This window comes from Octopus sinensis, linkage group LG1, assembly GCF_006345805.1.
Source record: "Octopus sinensis linkage group LG1, ASM634580v1, whole genome shotgun sequence".
In the NCBI taxonomy this organism is placed as follows: Eukaryota; Metazoa; Mollusca; class Cephalopoda; order Octopoda; family Octopodidae; genus Octopus; species Octopus sinensis.
Window position 1 is genome coordinate 175,384,418 of NC_042997.1, and position 22,748 is coordinate 175,407,165.

At 36.8% G+C, this 22,748-nt stretch overlaps 1 protein-coding gene across 3 annotated transcripts in view; it reads left to right on the top strand.

The window, feature by feature from the left end:
• LOC115216482 (EVI5-like protein) overlaps nt 1–22,748 on the top strand; it is a 331,037-nt gene that overhangs the window by 149,597 nt on the left and 158,692 nt on the right. The window contains exon 1 of one of the 3 annotated variants that reach the window (XM_029785918.2): nt 6,883–7,047. The exons of the other annotated variants lie outside the window; for them this stretch is intronic. Within the exon in view, the coding sequence (XP_029641778.1) occupies nt 7,010–7,047 (38 nt within the window). The 5' untranslated portion in view covers nt 6,883–7,009. Of the gene's footprint in view, nt 1–6,882; nt 7,048–22,748 lie in introns of those variants that run through there. 3 annotated transcript variants of the gene reach the window in all.

Here is a 22,748-nt window from a genome sequence, read left to right on the forward strand (position 1 = left end):
CAAGTAAAAGAGTAAGAGTATAGTAGCTATTGTTGGTAATGGTGATGGTGTTTAAGCTTTGGTTATCCCTAACTGACAAGACTTATGATTAAAGATGCTCCAATTGTGATCATCCAACCTTTATTGGTCACATATTGAGTATCTAGGACTACATTATCTAATGTCATCTTCCCTTTTTATGACATTTGGGTATGATTTGAGGGAGAATAGACTGATATTTTTCACAGGTCATGGACCATGTAGAGGCTCTCTAACTGGTTCACTATAACAGAAGTATAACTTGGATATAGCCAATGATAGTCAACCCGCATATCTGATACACTCGAATATTCTCTGGCATATCTGCAGTGTCTGCATGTGCCTATGTGTATATGTCATATGTGCATCCTTGTGTGTGTTATATGCATTATTTATGAGCACACACATGCATACAGACAGCCACATACAGTTATATATTTTGCAAACATGTAAGCTGATATCTACATGAACTCATACATATGTATATTTAGACAATTGCATGTATGTGTGCTTTCATAGATAATGCATACAAAGATAAATATTGTGCCTCAGGGAATATTAAAAACATTCCCGTTTTACAGTTGTAAATATAAAAGTCTCCATTGCAATTAGTTTTCTATTGGTCAGCCTATATTACTCCTCTTTCTCTCAATCCATCCTTCCTTCCTCTCCCAAATATCCTTTATAAATCATATAATAACTGTTAATGATAATTATACATCATTGATGATCATGATCATTCTTTAATTGCCAAAGAAGTGCAAACAAGACAAAAATCAAACAATACAATTGATTTCTCTTGTTGGCAAGAGATCACAAATTGATAAGGGAATTATAGCTACCAGTTAGATTAAAACTACCATATATATATATATATATATATATATATATATATATATATATATATATACACATATATATATAAATATATCATTATCGTTTAACATCCGTTTTCCATGCTGGCATGGGTTGGATGATTTGACCGGGGACTGGCAAGCCAGTAGGCTGCACCGGGATGCTGTCTGATCTGACAAGGTTTCTACGGCTGGATGCCCTTCCTAACGCCAACCACTCCAAGAGTGTAGAGGGTGCTTTTTATGTGCCACCAGCATGGGAGCCAGTCAGGTGGCTCTGGCATCAAATGCATTTAAATAGTGCTTTTTACATGTCACCAGCACAGGAACCACTTGGTGGGGAGAACTGGTATTGACCACATTCAGATGGTGCTTTTTATGTGCCACCAGCATGGGAGCCAGTCAGGTGGAACTGGCATCAAATGCGTTTAAATAGTGCTTTTTACATGTCACCAGCACAGGAACCACTTGGTGGGGAGAACTGGTATTGACCACATTCAGATGGTGCTTTTTATGTGCCACCAGCATGGGAGCCAGTCAGGTGGAACTGGCATCAAATGCGTTTAAATAGTGCTTATTACATGTCACCAGCACAGGAACCACTTGGTGGGGAGAACTGGTATCGACGACATTCAGATGGTGCTTTTTATGTGCCACCAGCATGGGGAGCCAGTCAGGCGGCTCTGGCATCGACCCATGCTTCAATGGTGCTTATTACATGCCACCAGCACAGGTGCCAGTCAGGCGGCACTGACATTGGCCACAACTACAATTTCCATTTTGATTTCAGTCTTGATTTGATTTTGATTTTACTCAACTCAATAGGTCTTCTCAAGTGCAGTGTATCACCCGAGGATTCAAGGGCTGGTTATGCAACACTGATATAGGCTACAGCTGTGATCTTACTTTACTTGCCAGGTATTCTCAATCACAGCATATCTCCAAAGGTCACTGTCTCTTGTCATTGCCTCTGTGAGGCCCAATGTTTGAAGATTGTGCTTCACCACCTCATCCCATGTCTTCCTGAGTCTCCCTCTTCCACAGGTTCCTTCTGCTGTTAGGGTGTGACACTTCTTCACACAGCTCTCCTCATCCATACACAGCACATGACCATACCAGCACAGACATCTCTCTTGTACACCACATCTAATGCTTCTTATGTCCAACATTTCTCTCAGGATACTTACACTCTGATGTGTGCAGACTGACATTATAAATCCAGTGGATCATTCTAGCTTCATTTCTTTCAAGCCTATGTATGTTCCCAACAGTGATGGTCCATGTTTCACTATCTTGTACCTTTCCCATCGAGTGAACCTTCTAAATCTTTCCTGTTGAGTGAAGATGCTTCCTTATAGTAGTGTGGGAGCATTCCATTTTCTCTGCCAGTTCCCTGTCGTTTGACAAGAATTTTCGTGCAAAAGTTGGTTTAATCGCTCTTCATTGAACTCAACTGGACGTTCAGAACAAGGTGCAACTTTGAGGTCAAAATTTCCATTTTTGAACTTGGCATACCAATCACAAGTGGTTTTTTCAGCTATGGCACCCTCTCCATACACAGCTTAAATGTCACGAGCAGCTTTTGCAGCCTTAGAACCTTGATTAAAAGTAAAAAGAGGTGTCAAAAATGCTCGTTTTTCTTAACTTGACATTCCATTTTAATGATCTGAAAATAAACAAAGATTAACTAGAAAAAAAAAAAAAAAAAAAAGATTCCAAAATGATTCAAAAATAGAATTCTCAAAAAAAAAAAAAAGATTCTAAAATTTAAAAATGCAATAAATTCCAAAATTTAAAAAAAACCGCAGGAACTTAGTCGCCAACCCAATAAATGCTTGCAATTGAGTGAACTTTACTAAAGATACCTATGAGCTAGGATATGGTGTTAAGCCAAGTGGCACAATATATGTATCCCCATCCTAAAAAAGGGGAGGCTATATTCCATACACAACAGAACTACATTTACCAAATAATGACCCGGAGTCAGATGTATGTGTGTGTGTAAATGTCACACAATTTTGCCTTTCCTGCTCTTTAAATTTGATGCTTTGTGTGGCTGTGTGAAAATTCAACAAACAGCCATTATAAGAGCAACTACATAATACTGTTTCCTTGTTTGTTGTCCTTTACTTTCTCTGTAAAGAAAGCTATGTTTGGTTGTTGGGTACTAAACCCAAGAAAGTCTTTACTATTATTTAGCTTCAGTTCAGCCTTCATCAAGCAGACTGTGTGATCAAAGACATTCTGATTGTGAATATCCTATATTCTTAAGAGTGTGAGAAGGATACATTATCATTTTTTCTTTTATTTTTTAACCCTTTCGTTACCAACCCGGCTGAAACTGGCTCTGGCTCTGAGTACAAATGTCTTGTTTTCATAAGTTTTGAATTAAAATTTTCCACCAAACCTTAGTCACACTTTATGTTCCTAACACTAGCTGAATGATAACTAAGTTAGTTTATTAAATTCTTTGTTATATTTAAAGTAATTGAAAGAAACACAGAGCATCTCAAAATAAATACAGTAACAGAAGGGTTAAATATCATATTGTGTAATCAAAGAAAATTTGGCTGTTACTTTTAGTATAACAAACAACCAAGCAGTGTCCACTCCCCACTACACACACACACATTGGCTTCTGTAATGTTACATGATGTAGTATCCTTTCTTTATAAAGCAACAACAATGAAAAATACTGATTTAACTCATTGTCATTTATTAACTATTATTACTGCTAACATTAACATCAACACCACTTACTCAAATTACTAAAGCTACATCAGCTAATGACATTCTGGATATTGACTGATGTATAAGCAATAGTTAAGTTAGCTTGTTAATAATCCCAGTATTAAATGTTAACACTAAGTCTGGCTCTAGAGAGTATGTGTTGTTATAATTTCTGTATCTTAAATGTATCTGCAGCTTGACATCAGTTTCCAGTTGGAACTATTTCAATTGCGTTTTGAATACACTTGTGGATACTGGATTACTGTAATAAAATGTTTGTATGGATGGTTTGATTGCTTGTTCAAATCCACTTCAAGCATTTCAGGATTCTCCTTCTTCTTTTTTTCTTTTTTTACCTTTTTTTTAAATTTCTGGACTGAACATTTTATTCTACATTGCTCTCTTCACTTAGCTGTTGAGAATTTTGTCTGAGATAAACTGGCATCCTATCCCAAAGCAGGGTTTATTTTCTGAGCCTTTGCTAGAAATAACAAGCAAATTCTTTTAGATCATACCCTATAGATTTAAAGAAATATTGGACATGTTAGGCAATCTTGTCTTAGATTGAAATATTGGATGGTTGAGGCAGGTATTCCTTTGTTCATAGACTATCCCTATCAGGACTCAGCTGGGGGTTAAACAGCAAGAACCATCTCTTATTTACTTAAAGGCATGAGATCAGAGCTTGGTACTGGCCCTTAAAAGCTCCTTCTAGCATAGGAAAGATTTGCATTTCTTGAGATAGATGTGAATGTTACTCCCCACTGCAGGATGGAACCTAAGAAGTTAAAGAGTTTTGAAACTTTGCTATGGAAATAAAGTCTCTGTTTGAGTCTTGCATATGCACATGTATTTTTGCGTGATATTTATGTATATATGTATGCATGCATGTATCCTCATTATCATTCCGGAGGCACATGGCCTAGTGGTTAGAGCAGCAGACTTGCGGTCGAGGGATCGCGGGTTCGAATCTCAGACCGGGCGATGTGTGTGTTTATGAGCGAAACACCTAAGCTCCATTCAGCTTTGGCAGAAGGTAATGGCGAACTTTTGCTGACTCTTTCACCACAACTTTCTCTCACTCTTTCCTCCTGCATCTTGCAGCTCACCTGTGACGGACTGGCATCCTGTCCAGGTGGGGAACCTATACGCCAAGGAAACCAGGAAGCCAGCCCTTATGAGCCAGGCATGGCTTGAGAAGGAACAAACATTATCATTCTACATTCATTTTTCATGCTACCAGGGGCTGAACAAGTTTGCTCTAGCACAGCTTGCCCCTTGTCAGCTCCTTCATGTGGTTCAGCATTCTGAAATGAGAATTCACTACTTTTTACCACTTCCTCAGTTTTACTTTTTCACACATTCTTTGCTGATAAATTGCTTCACATTGTGTGTGTGTGTGTGTTGCTTCAATAAAAGAGAAGTGTCCACAAAATTGGCAGGACTTACCTCCAAGATTGATAGGAAAAAAGGAAAATAGAACTCATGGGTTGCTGTCAAACTGCTTCAAACTCTATAAGTAACTCAACTGGAAGTTAAAAGCCAAAAGTGGACCTACCAGCAAAGCATGCAGCCTTATCACATGGCCTTATTTATAACCTCTGCCATCTCTTCTAGCAAATCACTCATTGAGATTCACTTTCATGTGTACCCGTAACTAAAAGTGGTATTTATAACAAGCACATGGAGTCAAGACAAGGGCACATGAACATGTACATATGTACTTATATGCATATGTAAGTAAATGCATGTGTGTGTGTGTGTATACACACCATGAGCTTCTTTCAGGTTCTGTCTACAAATCCAATCATAAGGCTTTGGTCAACCCCAGGGCTATTGTAGAAGAAACCTGCTCAAGATGCTGCACAGTAGAACTGAACTTTAGGCCACATGATTGGGAAGCAAGTTTTTTAACCACACAGCCATACCTTTGGGAGGTGATGAGGTATCAGTCCAGCGTGGTCAATTAGCTGAATTGTTAGTAGTGTCAGACAAGATACTTTCATCATCATCATCATCATCACTTAGCATCCACTGGTTCAACTGGGGTCTGGGAAGCCAGAAGGCTGCACCAGGCCCAGTCTGATCTGGCAATGCTGGATGCCCTTCCTAACGCCAACCACTCCGTGAGTGTAGTGGGTGCTATTTACGTGCCACCGGCACAGGTGCCAGGCGAGGCTGGCAAGCGGCCACGATCGGATGGTGCTTTTTACATGCCACCGGCACGAGATCCAATTATACCTATCACCAGCCTTACATTCTGTACTTCAGGAACTATCTAACAATGATTGCCTTCAGTATCAGAAAGAGCAGTGCATAGATAGGAAAATTTCGCTTTCATCAATAAAAATGAGTCAGTGCACCAAACAAAATACTGCAATGCTAGCTTGTTATCTTCCTATACCTTCTCATTCAGCATCATCGTCATCATGATGATGATGATGATTATTATTAATGCTAAAAATCATCACAACAGCAATCGCAGTGGTATCAACAATCACTTGACATGCTAGAAAACAGTAGTCAAGTCAAACTGTTTTAAACAAGGAGGGACACATTGGATAATGTAGTAGTAGCTAGAAACCCTTAAAAAGCGATCACAGGACTGGCAGAAACGTTAGCATGCCGGGCGAAATGCGTAGCGTATTTCGTCTGTCGTTAGGTTGTGAGTTCAAATTCCGCCGAGGACGACTTTGCCTTTCATCCTTTCGGGGTCGATAAATTAAGTACCAGTTACGCACTGGGGTCGATGTAATCGACTTAATACCTATGTCTGTCCTTGTTTGTCCCCTCTGTGTTTAGCCCCTTGTGGGTAATAAAGAAATAGGTACCTGAGGTTAATCAAACACTACTACACCATGGTGACACCACCACCACTACTACTACTGACTCCACAATTATGATTGTTACAGCTACCACTACTCTCACTATCACCACCACCACCACCACTACTACTACTATTACTACTGCCGCCCCCACCACCATAGCATTAGCACAAGTGTTATTACCACTATCTTTTTTTACTACTGTTACAACTACTACTACTTTCACCACCTGCACTACCACCACCCACACTGCCAAAACAACCACTACCACCACCACCACCACCACTTGAATCAGTCTGTGTTGACTGATAATCCACCAGTTAGCAAGCTAGTAGGTGTTACTACCCCCAGCAGTGTGTGTGTATGTGTATGGTTTTCATTGTAAACACAGACACACATACACAGCATACACACACACATACACACACACACAGAGAGCTTACACCAGTATCCCAACAGGCAGCATGCAGTATTAAGAAGCTGTTAGTATGATGAATAGTTAAGTTTTGATGCTGCTTTCATAAAGCCAGACTTTCATTCTTGCTCTATGACAGTTCTAATGTCAGGATTTTACCATTTCTGATGGCGGAGTCTAATACAAGTTCATTATTTGGAACAGGGCAAGTACTACAGGAAATTGATTCCATTCAGTTAATAACCTTCATTCAGTTTCTTCACCCACTGCTATCCTTGCTCTATCCCAACTACTTATTACATAGCACAAATCAGCTACTTATTACATACACAAGGGAACCTGGCTCTGTGATGTGGTTCTTCAATTCACACATCCTACTGTTTTAAATAAGAAAAAAACACTTTGAGTAATTTAGTTCCACGTATCCTTAAAAAAGAGGGTGTTTCCCCCTTTTTTAAGGCCACAGTATGAGCAGGGCTGTTTTAGGCTAAACTAGGCTAAACAACAACTAACATATGTACTCCAGCTGATAGTTATGACCGCTGTGGTTGTGTTTGATGAGGTTCTATGTTGATCATTGCTTATATTTAGCCCTGGGTCAGTCATAATGGAGCAGACCTATAGTCAAAAGCATTCCAACTATAATCATCATATCTTTTTATACATATCTGAGACTATGCTGCACTATCTAACAAGTGTATACATTTTTTTTAAGCATTTAGGATTTTATAAGTGAGTGATTCAGCTGATATTTCTAACAGGCTGGGTAAGTTGGCTGTTGTTGTTTAGTTCTAATTCAACTCTGACCAAGTAGACCTATATGATTGAAGATATTCCTCCCATGGCCATCCCACTTTTTTTTTTCTATGTACAAAGAATCCAGAACCACATCTTATGTATCCAATCTAATCAATATGAAAGGTTATAAATCAAGGGAAATTTGGTTGCTATTTCCAGCAGCATGAGAGCAGGCACTGTTGTTGTGTTGTTGTTGGTGGCGGTGGTGGTAGCTGTTAATGTGTATTTTGGGTGGTCTTAATGGTGAAGTTGTATTGGTGGTTGTTGAGTGGTGGCTGTGCTTATGGTATGTTTATGTTGATGGTGAATGGTTGTAGTGGTAATAATGTGCCAGTGATGTGTGTAATAGTGCTAATAGCATTGTTACTGTTTAATCCTAAGCCAGCCATGACCATCCTGTCTGTTTTTCTTTTTTCCTTTTTTGCCTTATTTTCAGATACATGTTATATAGGCCTGCCTTATCCAATATGATCACTTTTAAAATAGTAGAATATGATTTGAAGGAGATTTAGCTGCTACTTGTTGCTGATCAAAACAACCACATAGAAGACTCCTTCATTGGCTCAATGTTCACCATATGTGGTGGTGGTGGTGGCAGTGGTGGTGATGGTAGTACAAATGATGTTGTCTAAGATGATAGCAATGCTGTTATGATATTGATGGTGGTAGTATTGATAGTATGTTAATGGTACTGGTAGCATTATTTGTGTATATATGTTGCTAATGTTGATGGTGATGTGATGCTAATGATGATAGTATGAACGTGATAATGATAGTAAAGGTGCAGTTGCAATTACAGTGGTAAGGGTAATGGTGGTATTTGTTGTTGTTGTTGTTGTAGTAGTAGTAGTAGTAGTAGTAGTAGTAGTAGTATAGTTGTTTGTGGATAGCAACACAAAATTGTGTAATGTTGTTTGTGGATAGCAACACAAAATTGTGTAATGTTGTTTGTGGTGTTGGTGGTGGTAGTGTTGGTTACGTTACTACAGGCTGTGGTGGTTGTAGTGATATGTGTGTGTAGTATTGCAAATGTACATATGCCAGCATGGTATGCTAGAAGTAGGAGTAACCACCCCAACATGTGGGGATGACTCAGTTTTACTGACATAGGCAGTCTTTGTTGATTGAAGTATACGGTAGGAATGAAGGTATTTATGTGGGTGCACATATGTAACTAATAATCTGTTCTATCTATATATATCTTCAGTGTGTGTGTTTCTGTGTGTATATGTATGTATATATATATATATATATATATATATATATATATATATATATATATATATTTGTTTGTCTATTTATATATGGTGGCTGTGTCTACAGATGGTTATATAGGTGGTATATATATGTGTGGAGGATATATGAAACATATATGAGTTTGTGTATATTTACAAATGTGCGTGTGTATATATATATATATGTGTGTGTATTTATATATGCATACATACATACACGGAGTGGTCTAAAAGTCATGAAATATAAAAATGCAGTTGGTGCAACAGTTGAAGCCATCACATGCGCAAAGTTCGCAATATGCAATCAGAGGAGCTCCCAAGGATAACCAGTCTTAAACTCCTTTGTTATGACCTGGAAGGCTATGATAAATAAGAGGAGACTGTAAACTGAGCCCTGGTTAACTCCTACATGCATATTCATTGTTCTACTCATTGCTAACTCTCACCTTACTGGACAAAACAATTTGTGCTCAGACCATACCAGCTACCTAAAATCCAACATTGAATGAATAGATATACAGTCTGGGCAAATAAGAATTGGCTGTAGGAAATATATCGGTCAACCTAATGCAAATATGATAAAATAAAAGACTGACTGGCAATAGCAACAAATTATTAATAAAATGTATACAGAAGTAAGTATAAAAATTATATAAATCAAGTAGAAAACTAGAAAATCAGGAGAGCAAAATTTCATAGTAATTCTTCATAGATATTTATCTATCCAGAAAATTCATATGCTAGCATCATAGGTAAAAGAGAAGAGAATATGCATAGAGCTTTGCAGGAGTTTATCTTGGATAGGTGGGTAAAAATCCTGGGAGTTACTACACAAGCCTCACAAGTAGTAGAGTGAAGAATGCAGGTAATCCTTTACAGCTGTTTCTGGGGTTTGGTGTTCAGTGGATGCAGTAATGTGCATTGTGCATGTATACATGAAGTAGATTGATGTTAGTGAATGTGTATATATATATATATATGAATTAACACCAGTTTAAATTATATGAATAGTTCACCCCATCTTCTGATTATGCATTTCCAGCCACTGCTAACTAGGTCACTTAGGTAACATAAGCTATCAAAGGCTCTGAAGGGACCTTCTGACCGTTTGACAAAAATCATTTTTCTAATACTCTCACTGCTAATTACTCATGTACATCTGCTATGCACACCTGTCAGTCTGCCTGTGATCCTACTACACCTCTTATGCATCCATAGTTTACATTAAGTACACTCTGGAATTCCTGCATTTTCTGCATGTTGAGCCTAGTCACTTTTCAAATGGTAATACACTTCTGATTCTTCTTTCTTCTTAAACTTTTGTCTTAATGAGGTTCTAAATTTTGCTTCCATATTTGCAATCTCTTTCATTCATACACACACAACACACATTGGAAAAGTCATTCTGCCATTAGAAAACTGGCATAAACGTTAGCACACCAGGCGAAAAGCTTAGCAGTATTTCGTCTGCTGTTACGTTCTGAGTTCAAATTCCGCCAAGGTCGACTTTGCCCTTCATCCTTTTGCAGTCGATTAAATAAGTACCAGTTACGCACTGGGGTTGATATAATCGACTTAATCCATTTGTCCCCTCTGTGTGTAGCCCCTTGTGGGCAGTAAAGAAATTGGTATTTCGTCTGCCGTTACATTCTGAGTTCAAATTCCGCCAAGGTCGACTTTGCCCTTCATCCTTTTGGGGTTGATTGAATAAGTACCATTCCCTCACTGGGGTCGACTTAATTCCTTTGTCTGTCCTTGTTTGTCCCCTCTGTGTGTAGCCCCTTGTGGGCAGTAAAGAAATAGGAAGGATACTAGTTAATAGTTTATGCTGATCTGTCAAAAGCAATGAGTTTCTTGGTAATAAATATACAAGGATGGGTGTACTAAAAAGTACTTGGCTTTAAGGGTATTGCGAAAGGCCTGGTTTGAGGCTCAATCTTCAGAGTTCTTTTCTCAGGGATTAAAAAACTGAAAGATGGCTGCAGTAAGTGTGTGAATCTGAAAGGAGAATATGTTGAATAAAATCAGAATTAACTGATCCTCTTGTATTTTCTTTTACACAAAGCCAGGAACTTTTCAGCAACCCCTCACATATAAAAAAGAGTAGTAGCAAAGTTGAATTCAGAGCCTCAAGCAGCATATCATCATCATTTAACATCCTTCTTCCATGCTAGCATGAGTCGTACTGATCCAAACTGTCTAACAGCTAACAGGATCCAACAACCCAGAGGGCTTGTGTTGAGCTCTAACATCAACCACTTTACAGAATGTGAGTGTCCAGAGTGTTTTTTTCATGACACCGGCACTAGTGAAGTCACCAAGTAATGGTGGTGGTGATGGGGGAGACAAGAGCAAACACACCCCTCAATTAAAGAGAGTTGTAGTAGAGAAAGAGGTAACATTATCCCAGGTGGTGAGAAGCTAAAGTATGATAAAAGAACAGGTACCAGCTCTCTTGCTGCAAAGATGAAAAGATGAGGTGTCACATAGGAAGATGAATATAAAAGAGAATGTGTTGTTATGCACACACATACATATATATATATATTAGGAGTGGCTGTGTGGTAAGTAGTTCACTTACCAACCACATGGTTCTGGGTTCAGTCCCACTGCATGGCACTTTGGGCAAGTGTCTTCTACTCTAGCCTCGGGCCAACCAAAGCCTTGTGAGTGGATTTGGTAGATGGAAACTGAAAGAAGCCCATCATATATATGTATATGTATATATATACGTGTGTGTGTGTATGTATGTTTGTGTGTCTGTGTTTGTCCCCCAACAAATACTGGTGTGTTTACGTCCCCGTAATTTAGCAGTTCGGCAAAAGAGACCGATAAAATAAGTACTAGGCTTACAAAGAATGAGTCCTGGGGTCGATTTGCACAACTAAAGGCGGTGCTCCAGCATGGCTACAGTCAAATGACTGAAACAAGTAAAGGAGTATATGTATATGTGTGTGTGTGTGTGTGTATATATATATATATATATATATATATATATATATATATAGGGAGAGTTTACGTAAAAAACAAAAGACAAAGACAGGTACAAAACAAACAGATGTATTAGTATAACTCTCAGGAATAGAAAAAGTCTTTTACGTTTCGACCCTACACACTTCTACAGAAAGGGACACAGAAAAAAACAAGGAGAGAAAAAATATTTATATATATATGGGTTGGTTTAGTATAAACAAACACTTGTGACATATAACTCATGCTGTCATGTTTATACTTCTGGTTGGGGTGAGGAATGAGGAAGTGAATAAAATCCATAAATAAATCAATTTTGAAAATCTACTTTTGAAACAATGTCCTGTTTAGTATCTGCCTTCCTAACACAGTAGTATAACCCCAATATAGCTCTATTAATAAGCATTCAATCAACAATTAACATCATGTAATCAGTATTGCTGTGGTGATAACATATGATCAGTATTACTATACTGACTAATATTAAATAATTTTGTATACCATATATAAAGTCGAAGTCTCAGCCCTAAATGAACCTAGAAAGATTTACATAGGTAGTACCATTGACTTTAAAAGTAGATATAGGGTACATATAAACTCGTTCACTAACCATGAAACAAAAAAACTCAACTACACTAGGAACCTACGTCAATTGAGTAAAAATGAACAAAAAGAATTCAATATGAATTGGTCTATAATAAGAGAAGCCGCACCATATAATACAAACATGAAGAATTGCAATTCGTGCACGAAGGAGGCGATTCACATAATCCGAGCCAACAAAAATAGTTTACTCAATATCTGATGTTATAATTACCTGTAGACACAAATATATTTCAATGTTTAAATTTTTCAAAAATAATTAAACTATAGGATTCTAATTTAGCCTTTCTTCATATTATGGACTCTTCTAAAACTTTATATTATATATATATATCTATATATATATACATTGTGTTTAAGTTTAATAATTTATGCCCGAAGATAATGGTCCAATCAAACATTTGATTTTAATTTAACCCACCATTTCTTTAAAAATTTTAACCTTGTGATTCTATTAACTCTGATGAGAGAAATATAGAGTATTGCTATGGTTGGAGTTAGCTCACCCATAGCAACCTATATCTTTTCGAAATGGTTGTAAGACATTATACATAGATTTTATATATGTTCCAGACTCAAAAGGCTTTGGTCAGTCTGGGGCTATAGTAGAAGACACTCATCCAAGGCGCTGTGCTGTGAGACTGAATCCAAGACTACACAGTTAGGAAACCAGCTTCTTAATTACACAATCATACATTGGTAAAAAAAAGGTGGGGGGGGGCATTGTCTAAAGTGGCAGTCAGAAAGAAATGAGATGTAGTCACAGTGTCAGTTTAGTTTTAGTTTGAGCTTATTCTCTTTGCTGTTGTTTAACCCTGATTGAGCAAACATGATCAAGAGATTTCCAATCTGACCAGCTTGTCTTTTTGTTTTCTATCCAGTGTATATCTAGGACTATAACATCCAATGTTTCCTTTTTTAAAGAGTAGTGTGTAACTTAAAGGAAACTTAGCCATGATTTACAGTTGGTCAAACAACCATGCAGAGATTTCCTCACCAGCTCATCTTTCAAGCCAGTAAGAAATTTTGGCTGGGTAACATTATGAAAGCATTCAGATATAGGCAGAGGCTTGTCTGTCAAAATATTTCCATTAGCAATTTTGGAAGAGGTGGAATTACTAGATAAGAGATCTGGCTGTAAAACAATTTATCTTTTACTTGTTTCAGTCATTAGACTGTAGCCATGGTAGGCCACCACCTTGAAGAATTTTTTTAGTCAAATAAATTGACTCCAGTATTTATTTTTTGGTTAAGCTTGGTGCATATTCTTTTGCCCTTTTTTGCCAATCCGCTAAGTTACGATGACATAAACACACTAACACTGGTTGTTAAGCAATAATGGGGGACAAACACAGACACAAAGAAACATAGATATAGATACACAAACACTCTTAACAACAGGCTTCTTTCAGTTTCCATCTACCAAATCCACTCACAAGGCTTTGGTTGGTCCAAGGCTATAGTAGAAGACACTTGCCCAATGTGCCACATAGTGGGACTGAACCCAGAACTATGTGCTTGGGAAGCAAGCTTCTTACCACACAGCCACACCTGCACCTATTTCTCCATTAACCTAAATGAATGCTCAGTTTTTTTAAGAACCATTTGGCACAGTGATTTTCAAATTCACAAATACCTGTCCTTATCCATCACCAACCATCATCACCTCCACCCCAAAAATAAAGTTGAATTTTTGCATCCATATATAAATTGTTTCTTTGTGATGACATGGGACAAATTTAAAAGCTTAAAAATCATTTTAACCCTTTAGCATTTAATCCAGTCATATCCAGCTTAATATTCTCTTTGTTTTATGTTAAAATTTACCATATCCAGCCTATCACACCTACCCTACAATGCTATTCTAAAAATATACAAGCATAGGCACAGGAGTGGCTGTGTGGTAAGCCACTTCCCAATCATATGTTCCAGGTTCAGTTCCACTGCATGGCACTTTGGGCAGATGTCTTCTGCTATAGCCTCAGGACAAACAAAGCCTTGTGAGTGGATTTGATAGACGGAAAATGAAAGAAGCCCATCGTATATATATATGTGTGTGTGTGTGTGTGTGTGTGTGTGTATGTATTTATGTGTCTTTTCTTGTCCCTCCACTATTGCTTGACAACCGACGTTGGTGTGTTTACGTCCCTGTAACTTAGTGGTTCAGCAAAAGAGACCAATAGAATAAGTACTAGGCTTATAAAGAATATTTCCTGAGGGTTGATTTGTTCAACTAAAAGGCAGTGCTCCAGCATGGCCACAGTCAAGTGATTGAAACAAGTAAAAGAATAAAAGAATACCATTGAAATCTTGAAGCTACAAGATAATGTGTGATTAATTCAAAACAAGGTGAATAAATAAGCATTACATTTTACAAAGAAATCTGAATGCTAAATGGTTAATTTTAGTAAACATTGCAATTTGTCCAAACCCTTTTCAAATTCTCACAACTCCACTCTCTATGAGAAATACCAAGTTAGCATGTTAATGAGGAAATGGTACATACTGCAATTATCCAGCATGCTGTGTACCCCTGTATCTTTTTATTTTGACAAGTCTTTAGCTCGGTTCAGCCTTGTAGAATATATTCCTCTCTAGTTTGTTGTTTACCATATTTGTTACCATATTTCTGTTGAAATGCTCTGTTTCTTTCAATTCATTTTTAAAATGAATTTTTAAAAGAAATTTGTAAAATAACTTAGCTATCATTAAGCTAGTGTTAGGAACATAAATTGTGACTAAGGTCTGCTGGAAGATTTTAATTCAAAACTTGTGAAAAAAAGACATTTGTATTACAGAGCCAGACGTGGTTTCAACCGGGTTGGTATCGAAAGGGTTAATCCTCTAACATTCAGATTACTCTGTCAAACATAATGCTTATTTATTGAAATTGGTTTGAACTAATTATGCATTATCAAATAGCTTTAAGATTTCAATGATGTTGATTATATATTTCTAGAATGACATTGTACGGTAGGTGTGAGATACCAAATCTGGCCAACTTGAACATAAAACATGCAGAATAATGGGCTTGATATGGCTGGTTTAAATGCTGAAGACTTGGCTTATCATCAAAGATGTTCTAGCTGTGATCATCCTAGCTTTATTTTTCAGAAACAGTGCCCAGAATTGCATTAACCAATGTGACCTTCGTAATTTTTTTATTTTTTTTTTATTTTAGGATTTGGGGGAATGATTTGAGGAAGATATGGTTGCTATTTCTACTATGTTGGGCAGTTGCATAGAAAGCCTCTAACTGCTCTGTGATTTTTTCCTAGATCACCCTATAATCTTATTCCTTTAGAAGATGTTTACACTTTCATAAGCAATGCATAGATAGCAGTGATAATATTACATCAGATTTTACATAAGCTTTATTATTTACTTACACTAGGACAGTTTGACACTTACATTTATTCACTGCAGGCAGAGCAAAGACTGTATGTGTGTGTTTGTGTGTGAGTGTTTATGTGTGTTCTGTTTTTCTCTTCCTCCTTCTCTCACTACCTTTCACTCTTCCTCTTTCTTTCTCTTTATTTCCTCTCCTCTCTTCTCTCTCTGCTTCCATTTCTCTCCTCCTTTATCTGTCTTTTTTCCTCTTATCTCTCTATCTCATATCTTTTCTATGTTTCTCTCTTTTTCCTTTCTCTCTCTTCTCCCTTCTTCCTGGAGTTCTTTCTTAAAAAACAGTAGCAATTCAAAAGACATCAAAGGTCACAAGCTTGGTATCTTAGTTTTGTCTTCCTTGCAGTATTCAGTTGACTTGGGTCTTATAATAGTCTCACATTCATATGTAAACACGTGACCAATACTTCCCACCATAAGAAACCATGTTCATGTTATTAGTACGAGGTCAGCCTTTGTTGAGCAGATATAAGACATTCCAGCTGTGACCATCTCATCTTAGTGTTTTTTCTAGCAATATATATAATCAAATGCATACTTCTTTTTTAAGACAACAGGACATTATTTGAAGGAGATTTGGCCACTATTTCTTGTGAATTGAATAGTTGCAAGGCGAATCCATTATTGATTCGACATTGTTATGACTTTTTAAAGACAGACATTATCACTTTCCTTTATCTCATTAGATTATTTTCATTATATCTAGTATTGTTACATTTATATTATCATTGATCACCTAGTTTTCTATCAAACCTTGAGCAATTAACCTCATTGATTTATATTCCTATTCAGCTTTTATCTTCAGTTTTGTTTTGTATTTCTTACATTCGTGAATGACATGTTTTACAAGTATAATATTAATTTAATACTGTATGTGTGTGTATGTAGGTACATGATGAAGTGGTTAGAGGTTTGGGCTCACAATCATAAAATTATGGGTCCTTGAGCATTTCTCCAGTCTACTCAGTTGAAAATCAGTACCAGCAGCTAGGAGCTGACCTTACAACAACCTCTTGCATGTCTGTGTTTTTGAAGAGGCACAAATGTAAACACATACACACACACCCACACACTCAACAGGTTGTATAGTTTCTCTCTACCTGCCCAGGACTGTAGTATATATCACCATCATCATCATTTAATATCCATTTTCCTATGCTTACATGAGTCAGACGGAATTTGTTCTGGCTGACCCAGACATATCCTTCCTGTCACCTACCTCATATATATATGTGTGTATGTGTATCTTTGTGTTAGTCATTTCCCACTACTTAACAACTAGTGTTAGTTTGTTTGCATCCCCATAACTTAGCAGATCAGAAAAGAAACCAACAGAATAAGTACCAGACTTTTAAAAAAGTGCTGGGGTTGATTTGTTTACCTAAGCCAGTGGTTCTCAACCGGGGTCCATACAGCCTTTGGGGGTCCATATAAGATTTTGTTGTTGAAATTTATCTGCAATAAATTGGTTATACTACTACAATACACAAAATATTTTACTAATTATTTTTATACAATTACAATTCCTAATAATATTCAATTATTAAAATATAATAGGATTTTTTTTAATATTGAATGGGTAGGAGGGCCTGTCCGAGTAAAATAGGAATCAAAGGGGTTCATAGGTAAAAAGAAATGGTTGTGAAACACTGATGCTAAGCCCTTCAAGGTGGTGCTTCAGCATGGCCACAGTCTACTAACTGAAACAAAATAAAAGACAAAATGTACATACTTCTATTCAAATTTTACCTGACAGCTTGATTACTCAGACTGTGTTTACTCAAAATATGCTAACACAGACATCACCTTATTCATCTATGTTGACCTTATCTCAAGCAGATATTTTTGCTTTTCCTCCGAACTCTTTCTAAGCCAGGTTTCAAAGCCAGTCTAAATTACTTGCATTATCATGTAATGACTTTTTGGAGGTTTTTTTTTTCTTTTCTTATTTTTTAAAAATATTTTATTGCATTAAATGCATTGGCTGGGTGAATGAGGGCCGGGAATCTTCTTATTAACAATGTCATAACTACTTATTTGAAATTAGAAAGAAATGAAAAAAACACAAAGCAATATGAGTGACATGTTAAATAATAGAAATCTCTAAGATTATCTCATAAATATTTCACACTGGATTAGAGATTTTATGGAGGATTATCTTGATTTTATTAATAGAACACTGCACTTTAATCCTGTCTGCTTTATTTTATTTTGAGAATTTTTTTTTTTGAGAATTTTTTTTTTTTGAGAATTTTTTTGTGATGAGCTGGCAGAATCAATTGAGTGTCAAAAGAAATGCCTTGCAGTATTTCTTCCAATTCTTTTATGTTCTAAGTTCAAAGACAGATTTGACCAAGGTCAAATCTTCCTTTCATTAATCCAGTTTCAGTAAAAGCAAAATTTAGTTGCTGGAACCACTAGTATTGACCAACCTCTCCTCTCAAAATTGCTGGCCTTGTGCCTAAATTAGAAACCATTATTATAATTGTTGCTGTTGTTTATTTTCATAAATGATTCCGTTCATATCTTCCTTGGTTTTCTTCTTCCGTGTAAAAAACACCATTTGTGTGTGATCGTTACCTGCGTCACCTTACTGGCACTTGTGCTGGTGGCATGTGAAAAAAACATTCGAGCATGGTCATTGCCAGTTCCGCTAGACTGGCTCCTTCTAGGTGGCACATAAAAAGCACCATTTAAGCATGGCCGTTGCCAGTACCGCCTGACTGGCCCTCGTGCCGGTGGCATGTAAAAGCACCCACTACACTCTCAGAGTGGTTGACATTAGGAAGGGCATCCAGCTGTAGAAACTCTGCCAGATCAGATTGGAGTCTGGTGCAGCCATCTGGTTTGTCAGACCTCAGTCAAATCTTTCAACCCATGCTAGCATGGAAAGCAGACATTAAATGATGATGATTGATTTCTTCCACATGAATTTTCTGAATCTTCTTTCACCACCTGTCATCATCCATAAGCTAACAACACACAGAAAAAGCATGCTTAATATTGTAAATCTCTTCCATTTTAAGGGAAGTGTGATTTAATATTGAAACTGTGGTGTATTCTATATTTTTGTAACCTGTTAATTAGATACAGTTCTACAAGTAAGATATTGGACTACCTACCAGTGGGTCATGAGTTGAAATCTGTTGGTAAATATACAGCCAATAGCATTGATATTTTTGCTAAAAATCTAAATGAGATCTGTTGATAGATCTAATTTTGTCTACAGCTACTGCATTTTTTCCTCTTGTAAGTAGAATACAGCATTTACCTCAGTCATTGCAACTAAAAATAGGGTGTTACCCCTGTGCTATTCCTGTTATGCAATCAAGGGATTAGTAGAAGGAAAGGTGTGTAGTTGTCAAATTACTTACACCAGGAGTTTAACCCTTTAGCAATTAAACCGGCCATATCTGGCCAAAAGTATTCTGCCTATTCTATGCTCAAACTGGCCAGATCTGGTCTCTCATACCTGCCCTACAATATTGTTTTAAAAATTAACAGCTACCTCATCAAAATCTCATAGCACCAAGATAATGCCTGATTAGTTCAAGGCAATGTGGATTAAAAAGGATTAATTTGGGCAGAATAATGTGAACACTAAAGGGTTAAATGTAAATATGCAAAAGCCAGCTCAACTCAATGCTGACATGGTAAAAAATTTTATGTGAAAAAAATGTGGAACAATTAAAGAGAAATATTTTTACTTCAAAATTGCACTTTTTAAAAAAAAAATTCGCATAAAGGTCCCATTTGAAAAGAAAACAATAAGAACTAAACTGTTTATCTATTACTGGTACTTATATTTTAAGAACCACTTAATGATTGATATCCTATTTCTGTTATCCCTAGTCTCTTGCCTCCCATTTAGCAATAATCATATTCATTTGGGTCATTCTTTCTATAGGATCCAGGCCTCTGGGGGTGCTTCAGTTGTGATTGCTATTAATATTCTATTTTTTAAATTTTACATCAATTTTCCCTACGTACACATGGAGAGAGAAAAAAAAAAAGACATGGAACAATTAAAGTATTTATATATTTCTAGCTGGCTTTGTATAGCCTGTGAGTAATTTGCACACACTCAACTAAATGAAGGCTAGTGAAGTATGGCACTCATCTTACTATAATGGGCATTATATCCTTCCGTCTGTCGGTGTTGTCTTCCTCATGGCCAAATGGCTGGACCAATGGTCATGATGTTTTTTGGAATTATGAAGGAGGTAATCAGGAAGGTTTTTGATGAAAGAAAAATGAAAAAGTATGACTATTCAGTGAATATTTAGGGTAATTGTTCAGTTTACGAGCGTTAAAAAAGTGAATAAAAATTAAGGGAGATACCTTATAAAAGAAGCAAAGGGAAGTCAACTTCTTACTATAATAAGCATTATGTCCGTCTGTCTGTTCCCTTTTCATGGTCAAACGGCTGAACCAATGGTCTCAATGTTTTTTCAAGATCATGAAGGAGGTAATAAGGAAAGAATGTGAAGAAGTATGATTATTTAGTGGATATTGAGTTTGTCTTTTTTTTTTCTTGTTAAAATTCTGGTGATGAGAATTAACTCTGGATCCTCCCCAACCCCGTATAGTTTGTGAATTTAGAGGGTTTAGATTTGCAATAATATCCCTTTATTTCCCATCATAGATGGGCAGATTCCTGAAGAATGGGGAGATTCTCAGCAAACAAGGCACAGGGCCAGACTTTTGACCATGTAGGTGTATTTTTACCCACTCTGATGTTTACACCTGGCTAGTTATACGTCGCTATGAGTAGAGCAACAGACTCCAGAAATCTGAAAATTAGTGTCGACCAAACAGAAAATATCGTCTACAAAGAAGTTTTGTAATCATATTGATATTAATCGAAAGAAATATGATTCATAATTTAAATTATGAAATTTATGGATTTTGAATGTATAAGGGTATAAACAAGCATAAAATAGTGTAAACAACTAAAATAAAAGTATATCTAAATAACATTTTTTTCTTAATACTTTTTATGTAGTGGTCAAAGGAAGGTCTGGCTTTTGTTAGGAGTGGTCCACAATACCATTCATGATACAGAGGCTGGGAGCTTGTTTCAGTTTAGGAGTGAATCGTCATTACATGACTTAGTTGCAAACATGTCATATAGCTGCAATAGAATTCTGTATCCCCAACAATAATGTGATTTCTCTAAGACATCGCCTAGTAACCTATCAAACCCCATTTACACATTTCTCAATACATACTGCTGTTATGACTTCCCTCCCTCATTTTGTGCCTCCATCGTAGACGGTTAGATTTGCTAGTATATTTAATTTGGCACACTTTATGTAATAGTTAAGTTAGTGTTATTAGACTATATTTAGAAGGCTGACAAAAATTAAACATATAGTGAGAAAAAAAAAAAAACAAAGACTATTATTATTTTAATTATTCATTGTTTTTGTTTAACACCCATTTATTTCCTCATTCCAGTGTAAGCTGGACAGGAACTTAGTTGATTGAGGGTAACATTTCACTACCAGATGCTCCCTCTTACTGTCATCATGCCAAGTAATCATCAGTCATCAAGTTAACAAGGAATGGAAACATCATGTCACCATTTTGTTTAATTGATAACAGCAAAGCTGTGTAATATCAAATATTGGCATACATATGTGTGTGAGCACGCATGCACACACACATACACACACATGATGTGCTTCTATTCAGTTTTTGTTTTACAGTTCCACTCACAAAGCATTGATCAGCCTGGGGCTATAATAGACACATGTCCAAGATGCTGCACTGTGGGATTAACCTTGAAACCATGTGGTTGAAAAGCAAACATTTTAATTACATAGCCATTTTGGTATCTAACGTAAATCCTCGAGTATAATCCGCATTTTCCCAAAAAAATTTAAAGGTCAAAATCCCTAGTGCGTACTATATACGAGGTTAAAAATGAAAATTATTTTATAAGCAATGTCTGAGTCTCTATTTGCTGTCCGGCAATGTTTATTCAGACGCATTTTGTGATGTTGGGCATGAAAATACCATAAATCATCCATATCTTGCAGTTAGCAACATTTATTAAACGTTATTACTGTTATTTCTTTATTTTCTGCAAATAACATGCGCAAAAAAGCTACATGTTTGCATGATGTTATATATACAATAATAATAAAGGACGTTACCGTATACAGTTTTACAAACCAAGGACGTTATATAGACCTCCTTGACTCAATTTAGAGAAGGGGTGCGTATTATACACAAGGTTTAGGTTTTTCAGAGGTACAGCTCCTTAAAAATCCCCTACGTTACTCAAGGGTGGACTATACTCGAGGATTTATGGTAGTTTAATTATTTCAACCATTATGGGGCACAGCTGTGTGCATGTTTCTGTAACATTAACTAGGTTGCTTTCCTCAGTCTGATTCTCTTAACACAGGTCAGGAATGATTGTCTTTGGTAGTTTTATAGGCAGATGACAGCCTGGTTCTTAGAATAGAATTTGTTGATAAGTTAGAAAAAGTTCCACACTTGGAAGCATGATCTAATGTTTGAATTTTCAAAGGTCAACTTGATAAAGACCAAAGTGCCAGTTACCAACAGCAAGCACTCAATCATAAGTGACATCTGGGAAGCAGTCTTGATTTGTGTGTAGGAAGAGAATAGGTGATAACTTGATACATTTTACCCAAAAGGTGCAGTAGGATCTTTGACAGGCTGATAGGTGTAAAAGATATACAGAAGTGGTTAGCAGTAGGAAAACCCATAAAATATTATCTATAGGCACAGGAGTGGCTGTGTGGTAAGTAGCTTGCTTACCAACCACATGGTTCTGGGTTCAGTCACACTGCGTGGCGTCTTGGGCGAGTGTCTTCTACTATAGCCTCGGGCCGACCAAAGCCTTGTGAGTGGATTTGGT